Genomic DNA, 25,565 nt, shown 5'->3' on the forward strand with positions numbered 1-25,565 from the left:
TTCTGCTTAAGTAACCTTCTGCTTAAATTTTTGTAGAAGTATGGGCTGAGCTTGTACACTCCGTATATGTCTACAGTGCAATCCCAGGTAGAAATGCCCACACTAGCATGGCAAAATATAGCAGTGTAGATGTGGTGGCAGGGGCTTCATTGCAGGTTGTACAAGCACACTGGGGATCTACTCGTATTGCTGGAACTTGTGTGTTGACTGTGCACTGCTATTTTTAGTCATGCTAGTGCAGGTATGTCTATCCAAGCTGCAGTCACACCTCAGATTGCAGTGTATATATACCCTAAAATGCTGATTTAAAAAAAAAAATCTGTAGAAAACACTAACCTGATAGAAATGTACATTCCTGCAATTCTGTACTGTTTCAATACAGTTCTGCAAAACTAGCAATCTCCGCTCAGGAAAGGAGTTACAGTGGAATAGGTGAGATAACAGCAGGTGAGGTTTAAGGTCTATTGTCAGAGCTAGATAAAAAGATTTGTTTGGTATCTGCTTGGACTATTCCTTGTACATTTATCCTTTTGTACACTTTACTCTTTCTGCAGGGACACAGCCATGGGAGATGGTGGTTACTGATGCTGGAGTGAGAACATTCCAGGTTCTGAAAAGTGGGTCTTTTGCTTTTGTTTAATTGGTAAAACATCTTTGGAAACTTCAGTAAACAAATAGAAACTTCTGCAGTTTTATTCCTGTCTGTCACAGATGATTGATGCTACCACTTTATTAAAAGCAAACAAAATTCAGTGTTATTACGCTACTATTGCCAATATTTTGGAATAAAGTGGGGCCCTTTTATAGTTGAAGAATTTTGGTCTCCCAGCACGAAAACTTGCAGCATTCTGAGCAACCTTATGTCCACTCCTAGCAGATTGCAGCTTCTAGTAAAAACAGCTCCTCTTCACTCTCCACTGTGAGCGCTGCAGCAGGACCATCCCAGGTCCTCATAACTTCCTGCTGGGAGTAGTAGAAGCGAGGTCAAAAGACAGCAAGCCATCCCTTTATGGGGATTGTGGCAGATTTTCTTCTCTTCTCAGGTAAGGCCCAGCCCTGCAAAATTTTGAGCCCTTTTGAGAAGTGCTGAGGATCCTCAACTCCCTTTAGAGACAATGGAAGTGGAGGATGCTCATCACCTCTTGGAAGAGCTCAGCATCATGCAGGACCAAGCCTTTGGAGCAGAAGGGAAGGCTTCGTAAAGGAGCATTTACCCAACACTAATCTGATAGATGATAACTGTGCATTTTGATGGGATTAGCATAGTGGAATCTTCTTGTATTCGAATGAACAAAGAGGTTCTGAAGGTGCTGAAATCACTAGGAGTTAAGGGCACATAGCATTTTGCTGGAGGAGCTCAACACACTGCAGGATCAAGCATTGTAGAAATTGTCACTATTAAAGGAGTGAAAGTCCACTGAAATGCAAGGAAGTAATTCTGGACTTTCAACTTGCCTCAGTGGAAGTGGAGGTCATTATAATCCTGTTGTGTTATTATTTGGCTGTTAAAATATAAGAGCAACAGACAGACTGGATGTGTCTGTTCAGAGAAATGCCAGTGCATGTTCTTTTGTACAGACCAGGCTCCAGCTATTTTCATGAAAGATTTCCAATAGCTTGCTTTGTACTGTATTTATTCACTCCAGATTGTATTTGCATACGCCATATTGCAACATACTGCAGTATGCAAGCATGTTTGCAACTTGCAATCCTTCTTTGGCTGTCCAAATATAGTAGGGGATGGCTATAAATTGTGTTCCTTGAACTACTAGCACTGCCTTTAGCTCTTTCCGTCCCTGAATTTTAAATTCCATCTGCTAACTGATTTACTGACATCATCCAGGGGATAAGAGAGTAGGGAAGAACATGTGCCAAGACTAGTGCGATCATGGAATAGGCCATATTTTTCTTTAAAAAAATGAAGAAGATGAACAGGTTACCAGAATTAATGTCTCCGCTGAATCAGTTTTGAAAGCTATCCATTTTCTCTTGAGAAGGGTGGTTTGACTCCTTTAATGCTAAATTACATACTGTAACTAATGCAATCTCCCAGATTGGTAACTGAGAGGAAATAGTAGAGAAGAACCTTAAGGCTATGGCAAAAAGATTTTTGGTTCTGTAAGCAAAAAAGTATTAAGGGCCCTGATTCGGCAAGGTATTTAAAACATGAACCTAACTTTAAGCATTGGAGCTGTCTCATGGATATCAGGTACTGGCATGCCTAAGTATCTTGCTGAATAGGGCCTAAAACATTAACAGTTATTCTAATTAATGGTAATTCCCTGCTGTACACAAATATAAAATCTACAAAACTTTACTAAATCATTGATAATCAGCATATTGGTCTGTGTCTCCGGTGTTTGGGACCGGAGGTAATGGAGAGTGTCTAGGTAATTCAGTTTTGTTGTTTTAACATTATTTGAAGCTTCTGATCCCCCTGTCCATCTATCAAAATTGTTTAGACTACTTAATAAAGGTTCAGAGTGAAATTCTGGCCCCACTGAATTCAGTGAAAAAACTCCAATTGACTTCAATAGGGCAGGATTTTATTTTCCTTATTTAAATCAATCAATTAATTCTCTCTTCTATTGATACCAACGCTGAAACATTTATATTCTCTTGTAGTACAAAACAGATGTTACAGTGGGTCTGGGGGAAAAAAGTGTAAATATTAGGTATTACAGCAAACTTGAGATTCTAATTTGCTTTCTAAAATGACTGATTCTAGATGTAAGAAAAAATTGTTCATGCTTCAGGCAGAATTTGCTGATCTTGTTTTTTCTGCTTCTGTCTTGTTTCCTGCCAACCTTAGGGTAATTAATCACCAAAGGCATTATATTTCTCTTTTTAACTATTGATGATGCAAAACCTTTTCTTGCTTCTCAAAGTAAGAAAGATAGCTTTGTCAATATGGATAACCGGTCTGATATTGATCCGACAGACTATTAGATTGAGACAGCTGCCTGTAATTTAATATCTATTTAATGATTATTCCTAGGCCAATCTCAGTAACAATATTTAATGTGTGAGATTAAAACCATATGGCTGATATTTTCTCTAAATTTGCTTTCCTTCAAGATGTTTTTGAAGACTTATCTTTCTAGACAAAAAGTTATGAACTGTGGATAATGATTATTTCATTTTGTTTTTTTATTTATTTACTTTTTATTTCATTTTGTCTCATTATGAATTAATCACATAATTGTTATGAAGTGATAGATAACATAAGAAAGGACAGTAACGTGGCCTGAAATTCTATGTCATCAAGAAGCTGATTTACACTGAGCTCCTGGAACCTAATGTTTAAAACATGCTCCTTCCTTGCAAAAAAAAAAGAAAAGAAAAAAAAGAAAAAGGGGGGGTGGGCAAGAGTTAGTTGTGTTGCACACATATTCATAGCTACTGTGTTCTTTACTCCACTTACATTTGAGTTGAAAATTCAAATACAGCATGTTTCACTGTGGCTTAAGGCCCCAAAATGGCTTTTAAAATACACGTGCCAAATTCAAAGCTGGTGTAATTGGAGAAGGTCCATTGACTTCAAGCAGTAGGGATGGGAGGAATATGTGATCAGAACACTATACCATCTTTGATCTTGATCTGGCCTTGATCATTGATGTCTGCCGGTTAAGGAACTGGCTCAAAATGTACTATTACTCCCTCCTTCTACAGAGGGGAGGGAATTTCTCTGCACCTGCATTGATAAGACCACTGATAATGGTCTCATGTTTTGCTAAGCTGACCAAGGCCAGTACTGAGGACAAACTCTGTTTTGCTTTTAACACTATAGAGCCCTGCTCTTTTCAGATGGTTCTAACTCTGGAACTCTGCTAGAACAGAAGCCATGTAGCTTCCTCCAAAGCAGACAGCAACACCAATTGTGAGGAGTACCTGAGTACTCTCAAGTAAACATCATAATTCTTTCTACCCCAGGCTCTAAACTCATCTCCTACTCATCTCGCACAGACCTAGGAAACAAGAGATTCAAGTTTACTTTTATATTTGGACAGTATTATTACTAAACCCCCAGGCCAGCCAATAATCCCAGAATTGCTGGAACTTCTTATTCTAAGTTTAACATTTCCATGAAACTGGAACAATAAATGCTAAATCAGATTGATCCAAATCCTGTGTTCTGATTCTAATTTGTTGGGCTAGCCCTACAAAGTGTACTTCAGATTTCTGAGCACCTATGGTTTTCATCCCTGGTGGCAGTATCACCAGTAAGGGAATAATGTATAATGTTAACAGTAGTATAAGTACATTGAAATGTGGTGTACTGTTATGAAGATAATTGGACAGAAAAGCGTGGCAATTGTTTTTGTCATTTCTGTGCTATGCGCTAAACATGGAGACTGTGTAGGGCCAAGATTCTGGTGCTTTGTAGTTGCTATTGCACACTGATGAGTGGCAAAATGAAGCCACAGTGAGGGCATATAAGAGATGTTACCACTGGCACTGCCTCCAGCAGGAATGGTGTGTATGCACTTGTGTTCTGAAGTTCAAAAAAACCCCAAGCTTGTGAAATGACTCTTTTTGGATGCCTTTTGCCAAATTTCCAGGCTTGTGAATGTGTGAGATGTAAACATTACTTTGGCTGAATTAACAGATAATTGTTTGACAACTACAAGAACGTGGAAAATTGCACTATTTAAGTATAAAAAATATTCACCTGCCACTGTGCATCCTAATCAGACAACAATCCTGCCGTCCAATACTATATAAACTCCCACTGACATAGAAGGAAGTTAGATCTGTGAACACACTGCAGTACTGGGTCCAGGGCTGGCCCACAACATTTTGGCACCTGACGTGGGGAGCTCATATGACGCCCCCATTCCTCTCACTTGGGCCAAAACTTTGAAAGGTCTCAATTCTGCCTTCTTCCTGTTCTACTCCTCTCATGGTACTGCTCTGCTACCTACCCCAATAATGGAGAACTAATAACTTAAAATGCCTTGTTCAAAAATTTTAAGTAACACTTAACTTTCAAATGTCTGAACAGCACATGTAACTTTTCTTGTCTGCATAGGAAACACTGGCATTTTTATCTGTTTGAATAATCAAAGTGGTGCTTTCCGTGCCTTCTTGGTTGCAAAGGTTTGAACTGCTTCCTGAAGGTCCACAGTCTGGGCCAGCTCATGCTCTATTGAGATGGTTGCAATACAATACATTTCATCTGATCTCCATATCCCTTCCTTACAGGGTACCTGCACTAGACACCCAACTCATGATTACATAATGAGGTGCAACCTCATAGCCTAACTCTTCTTTCATATTCGTGTTAACTAAGCCACAACCTGCTGTGGGGAAGGCAACTCCCCCCCCCCTTTTGGCCATTCTGGTGGTGGGGGGAAAAATTGCTTTCTAGCCCCCTGAGAAAGGAGAAATTAGCATAATGCCGACAGCAGAGCATTCCAACAACAGTGGCTTGTCAGTGTAGACTACTCCTGGAACAGTATGAGCCATTCTATTTTAGTCAGGCACTCGCTCCATTGTTTCTCTTTTTGTTCCCCGCCTTGTCATTGTCAATAGAATAGCCAAAGGGGCAGTTCTGGAGGGTGCCAATCTGGCATGTCTATATGGAAGAATTTCTTTTTTATTGTTAAATTTTCGTGGTGTCATAGTGACACAAATATTTATATAGTGTGTGCATCTTCAGTGGCATGATGCAGTTCTTCTAGGCCACCGTTGAACCTAGTCAGCAGGCATTTCTCGACAATATGCGTCATCGTCTGTGTTGCGCCACAGCTGCACAAAGGGAGTCATGAAGGCCCCAGCGATACTGGTTTGCTGTGCAGAGACCTTGCCCGGTCTGGAACTTGTTCAACAGGGACCACTGGTGACAGGCCAGGTCAAAACCAGGAAGGCAGATTGTGGGGTCGGCGACGAGGGACTGGTTGGGGATCATAGCAGACATCCATTCCTCTCAGAATATTTCGGCCCTAACATCCTGGCGTGGCAGATGAGACCATAATGGGCAATGTGACGGCAAAAGTGCAGCTGGTGGTTTAAAACGGTCATTGTGCAGTGGCAGGCTTGGGTTGGCACGTACTTTCTCCAGTAACTTGTCAGTGACAACCTCTCGTCTGATATGAGGAGGAGCAATATTGCTTAGAACTGGAAGCCATGGGAGAGGAGTTGGACACAGGGTGCAGGAGAGGATACGGATGGTGGCATGTAACTGCATATCCATCTTACATCAGCTAATTTTACCATGTCCCAGTTTAAAGTGGCATCAAGCTCGTGAAATGTCCATGACAGTGGAAAATTACAACAATAGTAGGTTAGTTCTAGAATCATTAGGCCAGCTTGATAGATGATTTGAATTGCAGAGTTAATATTTGCTTTTGTAACTTTCATAATTATACTTCGATTGCTTGATGTGAATCTTCATCTTATAGCTCATTATGAATAATGACTAGCGCATTCATTTCTAGCGAGTCAGATTCAATGTATGCATAAAAACTACAAAAAAAGAAAATCTACCTCAATTTCTGCCAAATAGTCCACATTATTATTTGAGCCAATCCCTCTCTACTACTTTTATTGAAGTATGGTTAATTTAAAAATGACTGTTGTGCTCTCCTGGGCAAGGACTTTTAGTGCCTCTTTGTCTGTGTTAAAACAAGGTTGTGGAGACACTGCTCTACGTTGTCAACAAAGTCTGTCTTATGGAGTTTACGATGTGTCATTGGCTGTTTGCCTGCCTGGTGGCAGATATGTCTCATCAATAAACATTACGAATTAAACACAACAGTATATTCTAAACTGTTCACATCTTTCTATGTAGGGTTATTAAAAGTTAAATCAAATTCCCAGACTACAAGGAGTACAACATGTGATCATACATGCAGTGTTACAACTGTATATGAGAGACAATAAGTTATGTGCAATGAAAATTACTGAGAAACATACAGGCTGATAGAAATTACTTATGCTGCTGTAAAGCAGGAGTAAGTCCATTGAAATCAGTGTTGTAAAAGCTGTAAAACTGACACATATGGTAGATCAGAACCAGAACTAAATGGTTAGAGACCTGTAGACTATATTTGTTCATTTTTTCCTCTTTTTGCTTGGCATATTGATTACAGTTTTTTTTGTTTGTTTGTTTGTTTTAAAAACACACATGCCTTAAGTGTTTCTAAGTCTTCACATTTTCATATTGTGGGAAAGGTCTTTGGCATTTAGGGGCTTGTCCAAAGCTCATTGAAGTAAATGAAAAATAAACAGAGGTTACCTGCACTGTACTTTTATCTGCCGGGTAGTCCCAGACATCTAATAATAAAGTCCTTCTTTTGGTATAGCTGGACAATGACTGCCCTGCATTGAAAGCAGAGGAGCTGTTGTCCAGGCTTGCCGGAGGAAGGCAGTAGTGCTTTATGACGGGGGGAGGAGGACAAGGTCAGAAACTGCTGCAAAAAGATGGTGTTGGTCAGCTTTGCAGCACTGACTCAGCCCCTTGGAATTAAGGGCAGAAGGCTTAAAGGTGAAAGCTCTGGCTTTGGAAACCCCATTCTCCACGCAGCAGGCAAGGTGGCATCCACTCTCTCTCCCCTTGATGTGTGATTAGCAGGTGGGGTTTGAACCTGCTGTGGGCATTGTGCTAGTCACTCCGTTTTAGAGGGGCTAGGAAGGAATTTTTTCCCTCACCACCATATTGGCTTCAGTGGAGTGTTTTTTCCCCCCACCTTCCCCACAGTGGGTGTTAGGGAACACCTATTACAGTGAGCACAAAAGGTGTGGTAGGTTATATGTCACAACTTATTTGGGAAGTGTGGGGCAGATGTCTCCATAGGGAAGGCATCTAGTGACCAGATAAGTGGTCTGGTAAAGGACTTAAAAAGGAGGTTCTGATTAAAGGAATGGAATGGTGTGGGGTTTGGGGCTCCTATGGTTGGAACAGCAGGGAGCCAACGCCCCTTTCTTATAGCCCACTTTACCCCTCCTACAATGGACGGTGGATGCTAAGGTCCTGGCAATGGATTTGCTGCAGGAACCTGGATGGAAAAAGGCGGGGAGCGGATAAAAGCCTCCTGGGTAATTACAGAATAAACATGGGGTTACCTGCACTGTACACTTTTATCTGCCAGGTAGTCCCAGACATCTAATAATAAAGTTGTGGCCTGATTAAATCCATATCAAGTGTCTCCTGTCCTTCTTTCAGTATACCTGGACAATCATGCTTTCCAGTTACTTAAATACAAGTAATTCTCAGTAGTGCCCACAATGGGCTTGGTGCTCTAATAGCAAGGGAGGGAAGCAGCATGGTGTGGTACAGCAGGCCCTACGCTGGTAGTTAGGAGACCTGGGTTCTGTTCCTGGATCTGCCAGTAAGTTTTTTTTTCTTCTGAGAAGGATGTTAATCAATTGGAGAGAGTTCTCTGGAGAGCCATAAGAATGATTAAAGAGTTAGGAAACTTGCCTCTTGAATGATAGATTCAAGGAACTCAGTCTATTTAGTTTAACAAAGAGAAGGTTAAGGGGTGACTTGATTGCAGTCTATAAGTACCTACATGGAGAACAAATATTTAATAATGGGCTTTTCAATCTAGCAGAGAAAGTTATAACACAATCCAATGGCTGAAAGTTGAAGCTATACAAATTCAGACTGGAAATAAGGCGTACATTTTTAATGGTGAGTAATTAAACACTGGAACAATTTACTAAGGGTCATGGTGGGTTCTCCATCACTGACAATTTTAAAGTCAAGATTGGATATTTTTCTAAAAGATCTGCTCTTGGAATTATCTATGGGAAGTTCTATGGCCTGTGCTATGCAGGAGGTCAGAGTAGATGATCACAGTAGTCTCTTCTGGTCATGGAATCTATGAATTTATGAAAAATTAAGCATGTCTGTCCCTGCCCCAAAGAGTTTCTAATCCAGATTTTCAAAGGTATAAGGGTCAGTTAGGTGCGCAACTCCCACTCAAAGTCAATGGGAATTGGGCATCTAACTCCCATTTACACCTTTGAAGATCTCTCCCACAAAAGACAAAACAAATAGAATGAGAGAAGAGAGGAAAGGGGAACAATAAACAAGATGAACAAGTGGTGATTGGTCATGTCCTGATAATTTAGGGTGTAATTTTCTTTAACACAAAGGTCCCTTTGTACTACTCCGGCAGTGTGAAGGGGCCTTAAAGTAAATGAGAATCAGGGTCCACGTACGTTCCTGATTTTGTTTTGAATTTGTGTAATTTTGTATTTCATTACAATAAAATATATTTTTAAAGGCATTTGTGCCTGAAATCTTATGCTTTTCATTGTACATTTTGACTATCATGAAGAAAAAATGTCTCAAAGCACACAGAAGTCACACACTAAATTCTTCAATAACTGTGATAATACAGTGGGCAGCCTGAAAAACTTCTGAGATGATGGTAAGCCTCTTCAAGTTTTTTTTTTTAAAGTAATACAGGCTTCAATAAATTGCTTTGCACCTGCATGCAGGTTAGAATTAAATTTAAGGTGCCTTTGTATTGTTATTTTGCAAATGGATGTTATTTGAAACTGTCTTACTCTGAAATCATTTTGGAAAAAAAAAAAAGTAATAGAACATCCCTTGGGGTTTGTTTCCCCCACCCCTCAGCCTGTTTTGCTAAAAGCACCTGCCTTAAGTTGTTGAATAATAGCAGTGTACTAAAAATCACTTGGACCTTTGCCTGTCTGCAGCCTACTTTGTTTAGGAAGAACAATTTTTTCAGTATATGAAAGGAAACTAGATATGTCTCATTCAACAGTGTTCTAACTAGTTCTGGCATCACTACAGGCTTTCTTCCTTAGTCTTTATAGAGACATTCATTCAGTAAATAAAACAATTTCAGGCAGTATTTTGAAGTTTTGCTCACAATGTCCATATTTACATACAGTTGTCCACCTTATCCTTTTAAGACACCAGCCTAGGTAACGATGCACTAAAAAATTTCATTTTTTAGCCTAGCAATAGATATAACATTCAGACCTTTCTTACATCTTAAGGTAATGTATTGCTACATTAATACTAAGAGACATTCTGGAACAAATTTTACCTCAGTTTACATCCTGTGCAACCCCACTGAGATCAGTAAGTGGGCCTCAGGCTACGTCTATGCTACAGGTTTGACGTGTGATTCCCAGTTTGCATACACATACTTGTGGTAACTTGCTAAGAGTGCGTGCAAATATAAATAGTAGCATAGTACCAGTAGCACGAGCAGCAATGGTACAGCTTAGCTGTGCCGAGTACATACCCAGGTAATTCGGGTGGGTTTGTGCTTGGTATGGCTAAGCTGTGCGGCTGCTGCCTGTGCTACTGTGGCTACACTACTATTTGTACTCACAGTAGTTCTCATTGATTCGAGTTAGCATAAGTCTCGACAAGCAGGGAATCACTCTCCCCCAGACCATAGTGTAGATGTAGCCTCAGTTCTATAGGTGTAAAGCCACAGTGTTATTCTGAATTTACACTGGTGTATCGGACATCAGAATCTTGCACATACTGAGGTTGCAAATGGTGTAAATCAGTGGAGAATAGCCCTCTGATAATAAGGCAGCTGACGAAACCAATGGGGCAAACTTACTTTAGTGACAGCTCCCCCTCAGACATTTAAGCAAAAAATTAGGCCCAAAACAATTAGAGAAAAACAATGCTTACAAACATTTTGGGGCACATTTCCCCTCCAGAACACAGCGTAATCTCAAATTTTCACGCTTTGGTTAATCAAAACTTTAGGTTAATAAAAGAACCAATTATGTCCCTCATGGCTACACTGAGAGAAGATCTGCTCCTGCGGAGTTTCTAAGGGCTTGTCTACACTTACTGGGGGATCGATGAGCGGCGATCAATGCATCGGCGGTCTATTTAGCAAGTCTAGAGAAGACCTGCTAAATCAACGGCAGATCACTCTCCTGGTGACTCCTGTACTCCTCTGGCGCAAGAAGAGTAGGGGGAGTTGATGGGAGAGCGTCTCCTGTTGGCATCACGTAGTGTGGACCCCGCGGGAAGTAGATCTAAACTATGTTGATTTGAGTTGCGCTATTCACGTAACTCAAATTGCGTAGCTTAGATCAAATTTCCTCTGTAGTGTAGACAAGGCCTAAGCTCTGCTTTAGTGGAGAGTCAGGATCCAACCCTGAGGCACAAGATGAATAACTAATAATAGAATGTACATTCAATCATAGGTCTTTGTTTTGGTTCTAATACAGTTGGTTTAATTTTCTTACTAAACAAAATCTCAACATATTTTGGGTGGTGATGTGTGAGGCAGGATTTCTCAGAACAAGAAACATTGCAGAGTGATATGTTGGGTACGTGACACATACACCCTCCCTACCATAACCGTAGCATGTTGCATCTCCTTTCCCTCCTCTTATCCAACAGCACACAGCAGGCTCCTCCTCTGCTGCATCCCCTGTCAAACACACAGGTGTGCGCACACACCCCCTCCCCTCTGACACCTACAAAATGCTACTGATACCTTCCCTCCATCCTCATCTCTTTTTCTGCTTCCTGCCAATACACGACAGACTCCATATTTTTTCTCCTTCTATGTCCCTTCTCTTATGCAGATTCCTGCAATCCCAACACACTGTAACTTTCCTACCCAGCCAATGTCCCTTGCAGAGATCCATACTGACACTTAAATAAAAGATCTCATTTGCTATCCCAAGCTGCAGATAAGAACTGCTTCTTTTTAATGCTATAAGGTCTACAGTAGCAGATACCTCTACTTTCTGTGTCACTTCCTATGTGATGGGCAGCAGGGCTCTGTAAACATTCTTAGCTCTGTTTACAGGTTTGTCTAAAAAGACTCTTGTACTTAATTTACTGAACAGCTGAAAGTGTTGAAAAGAACACTTTTTAAGCATAGTGACTTCCTCTACATAGTGTCTAATCTAAAGCCTGCTGAAGCCAATGGAAAGACACCTACTGACTTCAATGAGCTTTGAATCAGGCTCATAATGAGGTACCCAGTATGAACGTTTTCAGTGCCAAACAAATAATAAGTAAATACATTTGATGACCTCAGTGCCACAATTGTAGGGTTTCAAAGAGAGTGTGGGGCCGTTATTGGGATATATTTGAATATAAATATTTAACTTTTTATAGCTTGGCTAAGAGAATCAGAAAATGATAATAGTATAAATAGCTGAACAGTGTTAGCAGTGAGGAGGCAGCAGAATTATTTAGTTTGGGACAAAGGGTAATGGTAAGAAATTAAGAAGGAAAATGTTGGAAAAGTCTTCTGTCAGTAAGTGAAATGCACTAATATTGCAGAATAATCTCCCAAAGAGTAATGGAAGCCCCAGTGTTCAGAGCATTGAAATTTAGACTGGAGTGGGAATAATCCTGTATTAGTAAGGATCTAAACTAGATGAGCTAATATGCCATTTACATGTCTAACTTCTTTGATACAATAATCCTTCATGCTGAATTGTCTTCCTAACCAGATATATTACAAGATGTTATTTATTTTTATAACATGTTACTGTGAGACTCATGCAGGAGACTAGTTTTGCAAAGGATCCTTGAGAATTTTGATGTCCCAATGCTAATGAAAACTAGGGATATCTCAGAGGCAGTGTGCTTGGCCTCAGAGAAAAGGGTAACAACCAGGCCCCATATGTCCCTCCTACCTAACACTGGGATAGGTAGCAATTACAACAGCAATTGGTAGAAAGAGAGAATGTATCAACATGGGAAAAAGAAAGGGTCCCAAAGGAAAAAAATAATAATAAAGAGAATGGGCACTTTTCCACTGGAGCCATATTCCTTGGTCTGTGATGGTATAAGCCAGTGAACACCCTAACCTGCTACATCGAGAGAACACCCAACCTTCTGTGTTTACAGGGAAAAACAAAACATTTATTTCTGAGGTGTCTGGAAAAAAGGAAAGAGTTTGGGGCTTGGAAAGGGGGAGGGATAGCTCAGTGGTTTGAGCATTGGCCTGCTAAACCCAGGGTTGTGAGTTCAATCCTTGAGGGGGCCATTTGGGGCAAAAATTGGGGATTGGTCTTGCTTTGAGAAGGGGGTTGGACTAGATGACCTTCTGAGGTCCCTTCCAACCCTGATATTCTATGAAACCGTTAGGATGGTTATGACCGTTTAGAGGAAGTTGGAAGTTTAGAAGTAACTAAAACACAAAATCTAGAAACAGAGCTTTGGTGGCACAACCCACTTTATATGTACTTGATATCATAATACTTTGTAGTGGCCACATTATAGTATCACAGTTGATTACTTAAAATGGGCAATAAGTAGAAGGAGCAGATGAAGCTTAAAAGATATACTTTGTTTCCATGCAAACGTCCGTAGTAATAAAACAAGAAAGATAGAGGAGGAAAAAAAGAAAACTGTTTGTAAATGGAATAGTTTTCAAAGTGATTTACGAGGCGTCAGCTTCTCTTCTGAGCTTTCAGAGGGCAATTCCATTGACTATTAACGCGCACATTGTTTTGCTTTTTGAAATGCCAGTCTGAAGGATGAGGTGGCAACATATAACTGGCCATTAGTGAGGACACTAAAGTTCTGAAGTAATATTCTAGCTTAATGGAGTCTGAAAACAGGGTTACTACTGTACATTTCCTTTACCTTTAAAATGAATTTTTTGTGTGGAGGTACCATCATAACTTCCCATGTGGATTTTGTGGTGTACTAGCAGTTAAAAATCAGTGAAAAAGATGGGGCCCTGGCTTTAGGGGCTAATAAAGGAAGACGTCAGGGTAGTTAAGCACTGGAACAAATTACCTAGACAAGTTGTGGAATCTCCATCATTGGAGGTTTTTAAGACGTAATATGCTTAGTCTTGCCTCAATGCAGGGGATTGGACCAGATGGCCTATCAAAGTCCCTTCAACTCCTACATTTCTATGATTCATCAGGGGCCGATGCCTAAATAGTTCTTTTAATCAACTTTTTAGAGAGTTCCCGTAACTGCAAGTGTCAGCCTCTTCCTACGAGGTATATGGGTCATTAGCCATTGATTCTACATCACACTATGGAGTGAGAGCTTGAAGATGACTTTTAAGCCTAGATCATAATAACTAAGGACACTGCCACATCCAGGTCTGCTGCACACAGAGTGCCTTTCACTTATGGTTAGTCACCATCACTTCCAATCCCAGTCCTCTTTTGAAGCTGTGTTTCATTAGCTAGTTTTTGCATTGTACATTGTTTTTTCTTTTACAGTACTGGATGGCATAGCTCTAAGATCTTTGTAGGATTTGGTGTTTTACAGTCAGCCTTGAGGGATGCTAAATTTAAGAGTAAGGAAACAGTAATTAAAAGTGATTAGGACAAGAAGCCTTGATGCTATGAAATGTGGACTCAATTGTCCTTGACATAGGCAGAACCAGGCAGCAGGTTTTGATTATAGCTTTACTTGCTATTTTAATAAACATGAGCCAGTATTCAAACTTTTAATATCCTGCTGCTTAACTATTTCCAAAATGCTATCCAGCTCTTTTACACAACCCTTGTTTAAAATTTTTAATTTGTTTGGCTCTGTCTCTGCTTAGAGAAGTTGTAGCCTCATGGTAACTCTTTTACAAGTTCATTTCCAGAATCACAAGCAATTGGTTTTTTCAACTAAGTGTTTCCGCATGTGCCCAAAGTGTCAGAGCTGACAGCTTTCCTGCACTGTTTTATCTGGTTCCCACAGTACGTATGAGAGACAAACACAGGAATGTGTCTGGTGCTGACTATGCCCATCAAGGATACAATGATACTTACAGCTCTTCCAGGAAGCGGAGATTGTGCAGGGGGTTTGAGGGCAGCTTAGTGATGTTGTTCATACTGAGATCACTGTAGGGGAAAACAGACAGAGACTTAGTATGGCATGCCACAAGTGTGGTATCCAGCTGCTCATTCCCCACATTTTTAAGTAGTACATTAACAAAAATTAGTTCCTCTGCCATGACTGATGAATCATTATCTAGTTAGCATTTTAAACATTTTTCTTTCTTAAGAAGACAGCTTTGTCAAACAAAATATATGCTGTAGCACATCCACTTTCCAAAGATTCAGGAGTGTTTTATCATGCTCTATAAATATGCTGGTGTGCTAAACAATCTTTAGTTGAAGTTATTTTAATAAACCACTATACCATATTACCATTTATTTGGAGAAATAAAAGGAAAGGAAATAGTTTGTTGTTTTAAGACTGTAGCATATTCTTGGGTTACTAAAAGTAGAAATACTAAGCTGTACAAAAATAATAAATTTGCATTTTTATTGACATTTCATGAATATGGAATATACTGCTTTTATAGTATAACCTGATGTACAATGCTATTGATTTTGTCCTAAGTTACTTTAGGTATCTTGTAAAAATAAATATTTTGATTAAAAGAAATGGAATAAAAATACATTCCTCTTTTTAACATGCTCCTTTTACAGGTTCTCAGATTGCATTAAATAAGTGAAATGAACCATAAAACAAGGGTGTAATGTGATCCTGCTATGTAGCACACTTCCTGGTGGGGTTCCACAGTAGTTCCTGGCACAGGAAACCACTAGCCTTCTAAGCTCTGGTCAGAACTCAATCAATTTCTGTTTTAGGGTAAGTTCCATGTAATTAAATTTTATTCTGTTTTTCTTTGTATAGTTTCTATCAGTCTTTCCCATACTTTTACAGTATCATCAGAGTTGGCTTACCACAAAAGTAAATGTAGAAAAAGAGATTGCATAATAAAATAATGTAGACAAGATATGATGACATCCTAAAATAGGAACAGCATGGTTAAAATCAAAACATATTTCAGACCTGTATATTAGATGTAAGTATTTATGCTACCTATAAACCTTCCATTTTTAATAAGTTATTTAAAAGTGCCCCAATAGTACCTAGTTATTTTATATTATTTTTCAATGACTGACTTTACTTTTCCATCATCTGGGAGATCATGAGATAAGCAAATGATCTGAATTTATGTATGTGGACATTTAAAATTCACATTAATCACACCCTGTTTCACATTATAGAATAAATGTTTTCAGCCATCAATCTTTTAAATTCAGTATATTTGATCTTCTACTGTATTGATGTTTCCCTGAAAATGTACGACTGAAAAATATAGTTGGAGTACAGAATCTAAAACAACAGGGAACTGTGTTAATATTTCACAACCATTATCAAATCACTCATAGAAGTAGGCCTCTGTACATTCACTTTAAAATCAAAGTGATCAATCAGGGAGCAGTGTAGTTATTAATTCACATTTTTACTGTAATATTTCATCAACTAATTCTTTCATGCCATTGGTAGGGGACTACCCTTTCATTTTGGCAAAGGAATAAAAGATTTATTTTGGCAAAGGAACAAAAATATAGATGCTGAAATCCCATCAGTCAAGTGAATTATAGATTAACAAACAAGAAGGTACAAAGCATTATGTTAAGCAAAATCAGTTGGTGGATGCATTTTCTACATAGGTCTTAATGGGATTTTGTAAATAAATATTGTGACAAAGTTCCTCCTGTGCCTTGGTGGGTCCTGCGCTTTTTTGGAGGATTTGCTCATTCAGAGGTTCACGGCAGCCCTCAGTTTGGCCGCTTCTGCTGGAGGCTCAAACCTGCCGTTCACTCAGCTAACCTCATCACCGGCCAGCATGGGGGAAATGGAGAACGATCTCTAAGTCTCTGTTGTCCCACCAAGTGGATCGGGGACAGGCCAGATCCCTTTCCAAATTAGACCTTCCCTTCTGGTGTTGCTCACAGACCAGGTCAACTCCTCCTGTGTCCAATCAGGAGTTGAGGGAATGGCGGGGAGCGGGGGGGAACCCAGGCCCGCCCTCTACACCAGGTTCCAGCCCAGGGCCCTGTAGATAGCAGCTGTCTACATCTTCTGTATCAGCTGCATGACAGCTACAACTCCAACTCCCTGGGCTACTTCCCCATGGCCTCCCCCCAGCACCTTCTCTATCCTCACTGCAGGATCTTCCTCCTGAGGCCTGATCACGCTTGTACTCCTCAGTCCTCCAGCAGCACACCTTCTCACTCCTTGCACACCCTCCACTAACTGATGGGAGGTCCTTTTTAAGCTAGGCGTCCTGATTAGTCTACCTGCCATAATTGATTCTAGTATGTTCTTAATTGGCTCCAGGTGTCTTAATTAGCTTGTCTGTCTTAATTGGTTCTAGCAGGTTCCTGATTGCTTTAGCGCAGCCCGTTCTGGTCACTCAGGGAACAGAAAACTTCATCCAGTATATTTGCCTTCTACCACATTCGTGTACCCCACTGATCTGGGTCTGTCACAATATACTTGCTCATATTTTATATTTTAAAAGGCCAAATGCTAAGGACACCTGAAAACAGGAGTAATGCATCCTGAAACAGGTGCGTATATTGGGTATACTACAAAAACAGCTTTAATGTGAGCTCTGGCCAACACAGACCAAGCCTAGCTCTCTTGACTAACTGATTCCTCTCAATAGCAGGATTAATCTGCACAGCAGGGATGATACACGTATAACCCCGATGACCTCACCTATCTTAACTCCTAGGGCGCAGCTGGTAATACCTGTCACAAGCACCCTACAGACTGGCTTGTCTGCAACGTCTTAGAGATGGTCAGAATATAGACAAACAGCTTTCATTCCTTGCTCCTGCTGTGGACATGCACCAAAACAGTACAAGTCACTCCCAATATACACAAACTTTTAGAAATTTCTTTAAAACTACTAGTTAAATAAACATTTTCTCTGTGTGTGTGTGTGTGTGTGTGTGTGTGTGTGTATATATACACACCGCACTGCCCCTTCTGCCTTTTCTTGGCTTCTTTGTTTTTACAACAGAACACAAAACAAAAAGATATTTATCTGCAACAGGACCACAAAATATTATCAATGAAATATGTTTACCCATAGTTAACAGAACAACAGAAATGCATACCTCATGGAAGCACATTACTTACATACTTGCCCAATAAAGCTTTACGTGATCCATTTTTCAATAGAATGGAAGCCCTGGTGCACATCTAAGTCTGGGCCTCCAATGCCATATGCAATTACCCATTTGCACAGGCAGTTTTATTTAGAAGCGGGTTACTCCTTTGGGCCACTTATATCACTTGTCCAGCCATGCTGGAAGTCAGACAGAAAGAGTGGCAATGGATATGGTTTAATTAGGCCACAACTTTATTCACTTAAAATATCTGGGAGCATCTGATAACAAATTGTACCATGCAGGTCATCATCATTTCCTTAATCATTTCCATACAATCTCCAGTCTGGTCCCTGCCATCCCATTCCTGCAATCCCTACTGTCCTGCCCTTGTATGAGGCAAAAGGGGGCTCCTCTCCCCACTGCTCCAGATGTAGGAGTCCCAAGACCCCCTTTCTGAGCTCCTTTTAAAAGGCTTAAAAAAATTAAAAAATAAAATAAAAATAAAAAACCCTCCTCTTATTCAACTTCCGTACAGGATGCTTTTCTTCAAACCCTTTTCTAATTCATTTTATCGGATAACCATATCCCTTCCATACCGAGTACCCACACTGGACATCCACCACAAGTTTCACATACTAAGTTGAGACATTATAACCTAACCCCCCTGCCCACCCCACTGGGTCCCAGACCTACTCTGAAAAAAATCCACCCTGCCCAACCCAGCTATTACGGAAAAATTCCTTCCCAGTCTCCAGGAAAAAAGGGCAACTACCATAATGACCACAGTTGGTCATGAGGTAACCTAGTCCTTTTGCAAATTCATGGGTGGGTGGGTGTTGCCAATCCAATCCTGGTAAAAAGAGGGCTTCTCTTGGGTTGCATGGGGTATAAATGCTCCCTCACTCTTCTAGTCAGCAGGAAGGGCAGTGATCCTCCCCTAAATTTGGGCCCAGCTGCTTCCTGCCTGTCCTATCCATCCCTTTACACTTCCCCCTCATCCCCCTGTTGTGAGGGGTGGTCCTTAAAGGAAAAAACAACCCTTTTCCCCCAGCTAGCCAGACAAGGACCTCCATACATGGAGGCTGTGGGGAGCACATTTTGTGCATGCACCAGAGCCTCTACACACTAAAAATGTCCTCTATAAAGTCCAATTAGCCTGTCTGCCATTTCGGTTAATTCCTGCCACTGTGTGTAGTGATTCGGCAAGACTGCACAACCCTTACTCTTACTGGTGAGCATGAGAGAAATCCCAGTGAAGCCGAAGGGACTACTTATGTGAGTATCAGTTCCACAATTGGGCCTGTCAAGTTAACGTAGGCAGCCACAGAAGGTCATACCAGCAATGGGCAGCCAAACACAAATTCTTGATAGTGCCCAAAGGGACCAGTAAAGGAGGCTCCCAGTTAACCTGCCAGGGTTTGGATCATGTTCCCAGAGGGCATAGATTTCAGGACAAGGAACATGTCTATCGGTTGAGATAGGGAGCATGAATGCAGTTATCAGCACTAAGAGCTAGCTGGTGAACAGTGGTCCTATGCATTGCTCCTATTGAGAAAAGTAGTAAAGAGTGCTTTGGATTGTCTTATGGAACTCTGGTCTATACCAGCAGGGTTCTTTTTTCAAAGTGTGCATTTTCTGGATCCCCTGGGCCCCCCCCGCCTGATCGCTATGCTAGCTTGTCAGCAACAGGGCAGGTCTGGCTCTTGCTTGAAGAGAAAAGAGAATGGTGGGTGCTTGTAAAATAGTATTTTCAATGTCATGATGAAAAAGAACTTCAAATTAAAGGACCAAATCCTCAACTGACTTCAACAAAGCTATGGATCTGGCCCAAAATCTATACATTTTCAAATTCATACACTTGAAACAAAATAACTAAAGCCCACAAGCATTTATGTTCAAATTTGACAGGCTCTTGCTTGCTACAATGATAAAGAAAACATATAAAATATAGTTAAACTTACAATTATTAGAATCCCACAATCCTTCTAACATATTTTTTACAATAGGGAAACATAATGCCCTGTATTACCATTAAAATACATGTGCAACTCCCTCTGACATCCGTGGGAATTCTGCCCTGAGAATAAATGCTGAAGGCAGTATTTGGCCCATAATGTGAAGAACATCGGACAGAAACATTTTTAAATTAATGCACCACTAAATTAGGCTAGAGTACCTCAAATGGCAAGAGGTAATTTGAGAGAGAATGAGGAACAAAAACAGCAGCAGCCCATCAGTCTGAATTCTCAAACCAGTTATCCAGGAGTTGTCTAGGAATAGTGACATGTCAGGGAACAAACAATGTCTTTGCAGAAAATACAAAGATTTGCATGAATAATTGCAGAGGCAACAGTACTCGTTGCAGTGATATCTTTCTTAATTATACCCTGTGCCAGTCTGCCACCAGTGTAGTAATTAAATTACTTCCAAACACATCTGAATTGCTAGGAGTCCCAATAGGCATTGAGTAACATTTTCTGTAGGAAATCCTTCTGAATATCAAGGGCTAAATTTTCAGAAGGATAGCACTAGAAACCAATATTGGGGTGCAAGTTTGGGTATTTGAGCCTATAACTACTTGACTTACACACACAACCTGGTAGCTGAAAGGCACATGTGCTCAGATATGAACTCATTTTGCACCTGCAAAGAGGGAGACTGAGCCTTAGCTCAGCTCAAAATAGACTGCGGAGGATCCCCAGGAATGGTAGTCACATCTCAATCTAATTAATCTAAATTCAAGGGTTTCTTTCCCAGCAGGTGCACCTAAGGTATGAATAGATTTTCCTCTTTGCTGATTTACAATGTCAAGGGCTAAATTTTTGAAGACTGTCAACATTCAAAATGAACACCAAATTTTCACATGCAATTCCTGTCACTGAATACTATCAAACTCGGTAACTGCATGCTCAGTCAGGATTATTTTGCATGCATTTTGTAATTCAACTGCACAAATAAACCTTTTAAAAGTTTAGTCACAAGTCTGTGATTGCCTTCAATGGCCAACTCCTTCACTGTCAATTCTTTCCAAATTTATGAATTTCCCCTCACTTTTAAAACCTTTTCAGTATTCTCCATATAGCCATCCAAGTGTTTGAGAGAAAGGGAAATCCAGGCCCTTCCTTCTAATGGTCAGGATATATCTATACTTTTGAGCTGGGGGTGTGATCCCTAGCTCAAGGAGATATACTTGTGCTAGCTCTCATTGAGCTAGTGAACTAGAGCATAGCTACAGCAATGCAAGTGATGGGAGGGACTGGGTGCCCCAAGTGCATGCCTGCCCAAGACTCTAGGCGTGTACTTGGGGCAGCTAGCTCATCCCACCACATGTGCTGCTACAGCGAGAGTCTTTTTTAGCATGCCAGCTTGATGAGAGCTAGTATGAGTACATCTACTCAAGCTGGAAATTACACCTTCCAGCTTGAAGTGTAGGCATATCCTCTGTGTGTGAGTGTGCATCCACACACACGTAATATAGACCAGTGGTTCCCAAACTTGTTCCGCTGCTTGTGCAGGGAAAGCCCCTGGCAGCCGCACCGGTTTGTTTACCTGCCGTGTCTGCAGGTTCGGCTGATCGCGGCTCCCAGTGGCCGCGGTTCGCTGCTCCAGGCCAATGGGAGCTGCTGGAAGCGGCGCGGGCCAAGGGACGTACTGGCTGCCACTTCCAGCAGCTCCCATTGGCACTGGAGCAGCGAACTGCGGCGCGGCCACTGGGAGCCGCGATCGGCCGAACCTGCAGACGCGGCAGGTAAACAAACTGGTGCGGCCTGCCAGGGGCTTTCCCTGCACAAGCGGTGGAACAAGTTTGGGAACCACTGATATAGACTATACAATGCATGATGTGGTAAAAAGGTTTCCTTAGCATAAGTTTGGGATGGACACAGTACTCACAAGTAGTGAAGCCATAAGTGAGTTATGAAAGTCACTCAAAATGAATGTGGTTAGAATGTTCTAGTCTACCACACCATCACATTATTGTACATAGGCCACATACGTTACAGGAAAGTTATTCAAGGACTATTTCTTGTGTCCTTCTAAATCCAAGTGTCTTAGCCATTATTACTAGGTATTTGTAATTACAGTAGAGTCTAGAGGACCCAGTCAAAAACAGAGTCTTGTTGTGCTAGGCACTGTAGAAACACAGACACATTCCTTGAGTTCAGCTGAATGGTTCAGAAGCTGAGGAAAATCTACTATACATTTAAAACATCTCAAACCATCATTTTTCTAGATACAAAAATGTCTCCAATTTATTGCCACTTTCAAAGATAGAAGCAAGTGCCATGTATCTCACAAGGAAGTTGAGAACCCCCATATTCTATTTGCTATAAATTTCCCATTTCTAGCAGTGAAAGGCCCAGAGTTGTCATATGTTAGGCCGGTCACTGCTCCAGCACTGAATACATAGGTGCTGGAACTAGCGGTGTGGGAAGTGCTGCAGCATGTCCTGGCTTGAAGTGGTTTCCATTATACACAGGGTTTACATTTTGGTTCAATGGCTCTCAGCACCCACACTATACAAATTGTTCCAGCGCCCCTGACTGAATATTACCCATTCTGCATTTCTGGCTAGTAATTAGGGCTGCAGGGAGAGGAATTTCCTTTGTGGAAAGCAGGAGACATTTTTGTGGAAAGTTGTTTTTGAAAAACGATAGGTATTTCAAACTGCACCATAGAAATGGTCAACTTGTCTGTTTAAAGATTCCAGCAGATCTTGAGTGTTCACCAAATGATGCCAAACCTGCAAACATTGCAAGAAGAGGTATGGTCCAGGAGCATGGATAAAAATAAAAGATGTTTTTTCCAGATTTCTTTATTTATTGTCTTCCTTTAGGCATAATGAAGAATCTTCAGTTACCAATTACCATACTTAAAACAAGCTGTACAAGATAATTTAACTTGTTTTGCTGGAGTCTGGGAGTTTAACTAGCTTTCAACATATGCTAGAGAAGGCTTTAGTTGGAGGCCAAGCTACTAGTCTATTATTAGCTGATATTACTGGAGACAATTCATCTCTGAAGATTCATTTTCTAAAACGCATTTACGTCTATTAAACGAGGGCAAAAATCTATCCTGGGATACATGCATGGCTTCCAATGACTTTTGGAAAACTGTTCATCTGCCATTAGAATATATTTTTAAATACAGAACATTACAAACTCTTTTTATCCATCACCAGACTAGTCTAGCGAAACTCAGTATTACAGAGAAAATGCATTTTGCAACTTACCAATTTTTTACATTTATATCCTCACAAACTTTTAACAAGTTAAGCCGAAGCATAATTTATATAAATAGTCAAGAGGAAATACTGTTATTGCTGTTAATTTTTTCCTTGGGCTTTCATTAGCCTAATATAATGTACTAATGATTATTTTTATGGAAGTCTTTGAAAAATAAAACAGCCTCAGGTCAAAACACTGACAAGATGATACAACCCATTCTCAGTGACTAGGAACAGCTACCCAAGCAATCACTCTCAATTAAATTGGATATTGCCTTATACATGGTAATGATGTTTCCAAGATATTCCCACCTTTTGAACACAGTATTGCTGTACTTTTACTATGGGCAGACAACTTTAACAGCTACCTAATACTATGATGGAGTACTTTAACTTCTCAAAATATGCCGGTCTTTAATGCAAATCCATCATCACAGATATTAAAAGTAAGATTAAACATTATTGTTGTCCAAAGTATTTATATTTGGTTTGCCAACACTATGGCAATAATACTTAGCTCTTACACAGCACAGGGGAAACTGAGGCACACTGGCAACATGACTTGCCCAAGATCATTTGGCAGGTTAAAGGCAGGGTAAGAACAAAATACAAGTCTTTGTCACTGAATCCACTGGAGCACACTGCCTACTCTATAATACTATTGCCAACAGGCATCTAGAATACAACCTCCCATCATAGATGATGATAGATAATTCATTAGAGTCTATCGACATAAAGCTAGCATAACTTTTATTTTAATTACCTCTTTACAGTGTCTTCCAAAATGAATATGCAAATAAGCAGTGATATTACATTGCCAAATATTTAAGTTCATAACCCCACAGAAGCAAGTCTGATCATATAAATAAGTGCTGTAAGAACTTCCTGACAATTAAATTATAGTATTTATTCTCAGAGCTGACTTCACACTACATCTGCAATTTTTACTGGGATTCCATTGAAAATCTATGGTAAAAATGTGTTTTTCCACCAAAGGATTCAACCTTAGTATTTGGGAAAATCTTGTTCTAGAATTTAGCAGTTTTCCAGGGAGAAATATTTAAGATAGAGATGCAGTACACATCTTGAATACACTGTCTACAGAGATTTTTAGAATAACTAACAAATGGAAATAGCATGACTACTTCTGCCTGTCTGTACACTGGTAACAGAAACAATCTAAACAAAAAGCTAAATATTTAAAAATTCAGCCACACTTGCAGTAACATTTTAGAATAACCAAAGATCGATAACTGAGCCCATTATGTAAGTTTTTTTAATCAACAGCAGGAAGGATACGTAGCATAAGAAGTTGATTTTTTACAGAAGGCTGTTGTTATTCAAGTACTTAAAATGTAGAGTTTGCACAAAGAGAGTTTGCATTAAAATGTATGCTAAAAAGGTAAATGAGACTCGGTTGTTGCATTAGGAGAGCTCTCGTAATGAGGGATATTTGTGCGCTCCTGACTAACAGGCGAGGGGGGAATCTCAGCCTTTCATAGATTTATAGATTCCAAGGCCAGAAGGGGACTATTGTGATCAAACATTCTGACCTCCTGTATAACACAGGCCATAGAACGTCCCCAAAATAATTCCTAGAGCATCTCTTTTAGAAAAACACCGAATGTTGATTTAAAAGTTGCCACTGACCACAACTCTTGGTAAATTGTTCCAATGGTTAATACCCCACTGTTAAAAAATGATGCCTTATTTCTAGTCTGAATTTTCCTAGCTTCAACTTCCAGCTTTTGGATCATTTTATACTTTTCTCTGCTAGATTGAAGAGCCTATTATCAATTTTTTGTTTCCCAGGTAGGTACTTATAAACTGTGATCAAGTCACTCCTCGTTTTCCAATCCTTTAATCATTATCATGACTTTTCTCTGGACGCTCTCCAATTAATCAACATCCTTCTTGAACTGTGGACACCAGAACTGGACACAGTATTCCAACAGCAGTTGCACCAGTGCCAAATACAGAGGTAAAATAACTTCTCTGCTCCTACTCGAGATCAGCCTGTTTATGCATCCAAGGATCACACTAGCTCTTCTGGCCACACTGTTGCACACGGGGAGCTATGTTTAGCTGATTATCTGCCATGACCCCTAAATATTTTTCAGAATTGCTGCTTCCCATTCTGTCAGTACAGCCCACAATCTTTGTTCCTAGATGTATACACATACATTTATCCATATTAAAATGAACAGTGTTTGCTTGTTCCCCGCTTACTAGATGATCCAGATCACTAAGTATCAGAGCCTTATCCTCTTCATTATGTACCACTCCCCTAATTTTTGTGTCATCTGCAAACTTAATTAGTGGTGATTTTACGTTTGCTTCCAGACCATTAGAAATATGTTAAATACCATAGGGCCAAGAACTGACCCCTGAGGGGACCCCACTGGAAACATACCTGCTCAATGATGATTCTCCATTTACAATTCTATTTGAGACCTATCGGTTTGCCAGTTTTTAA

The 25,565-nt window shown here is 40.3% G+C and overlaps 1 protein-coding gene across 1 annotated transcript in view; it reads right to left on the bottom strand.

Annotated features, from left to right (window-relative positions):
* LGR5 (leucine rich repeat containing G protein-coupled receptor 5) overlaps positions 1–25,565 on the bottom strand; it is a 123,310-nt gene that overhangs the window by 54,181 nt on the left and 43,564 nt on the right. The window contains exon 2 of the mRNA XM_074942045.1: positions 14,713–14,784. Within this exon, the coding sequence (XP_074798146.1) occupies positions 14,713–14,784 (72 nt within the window). The remainder of the gene's footprint in view (positions 1–14,712; positions 14,785–25,565) is intronic.

Source organism: Natator depressus, chromosome 1 (assembly GCF_965152275.1).
Source record: "Natator depressus isolate rNatDep1 chromosome 1, rNatDep2.hap1, whole genome shotgun sequence".
NCBI lineage: Eukaryota > Metazoa > Chordata > Testudines > Cheloniidae > Natator > Natator depressus.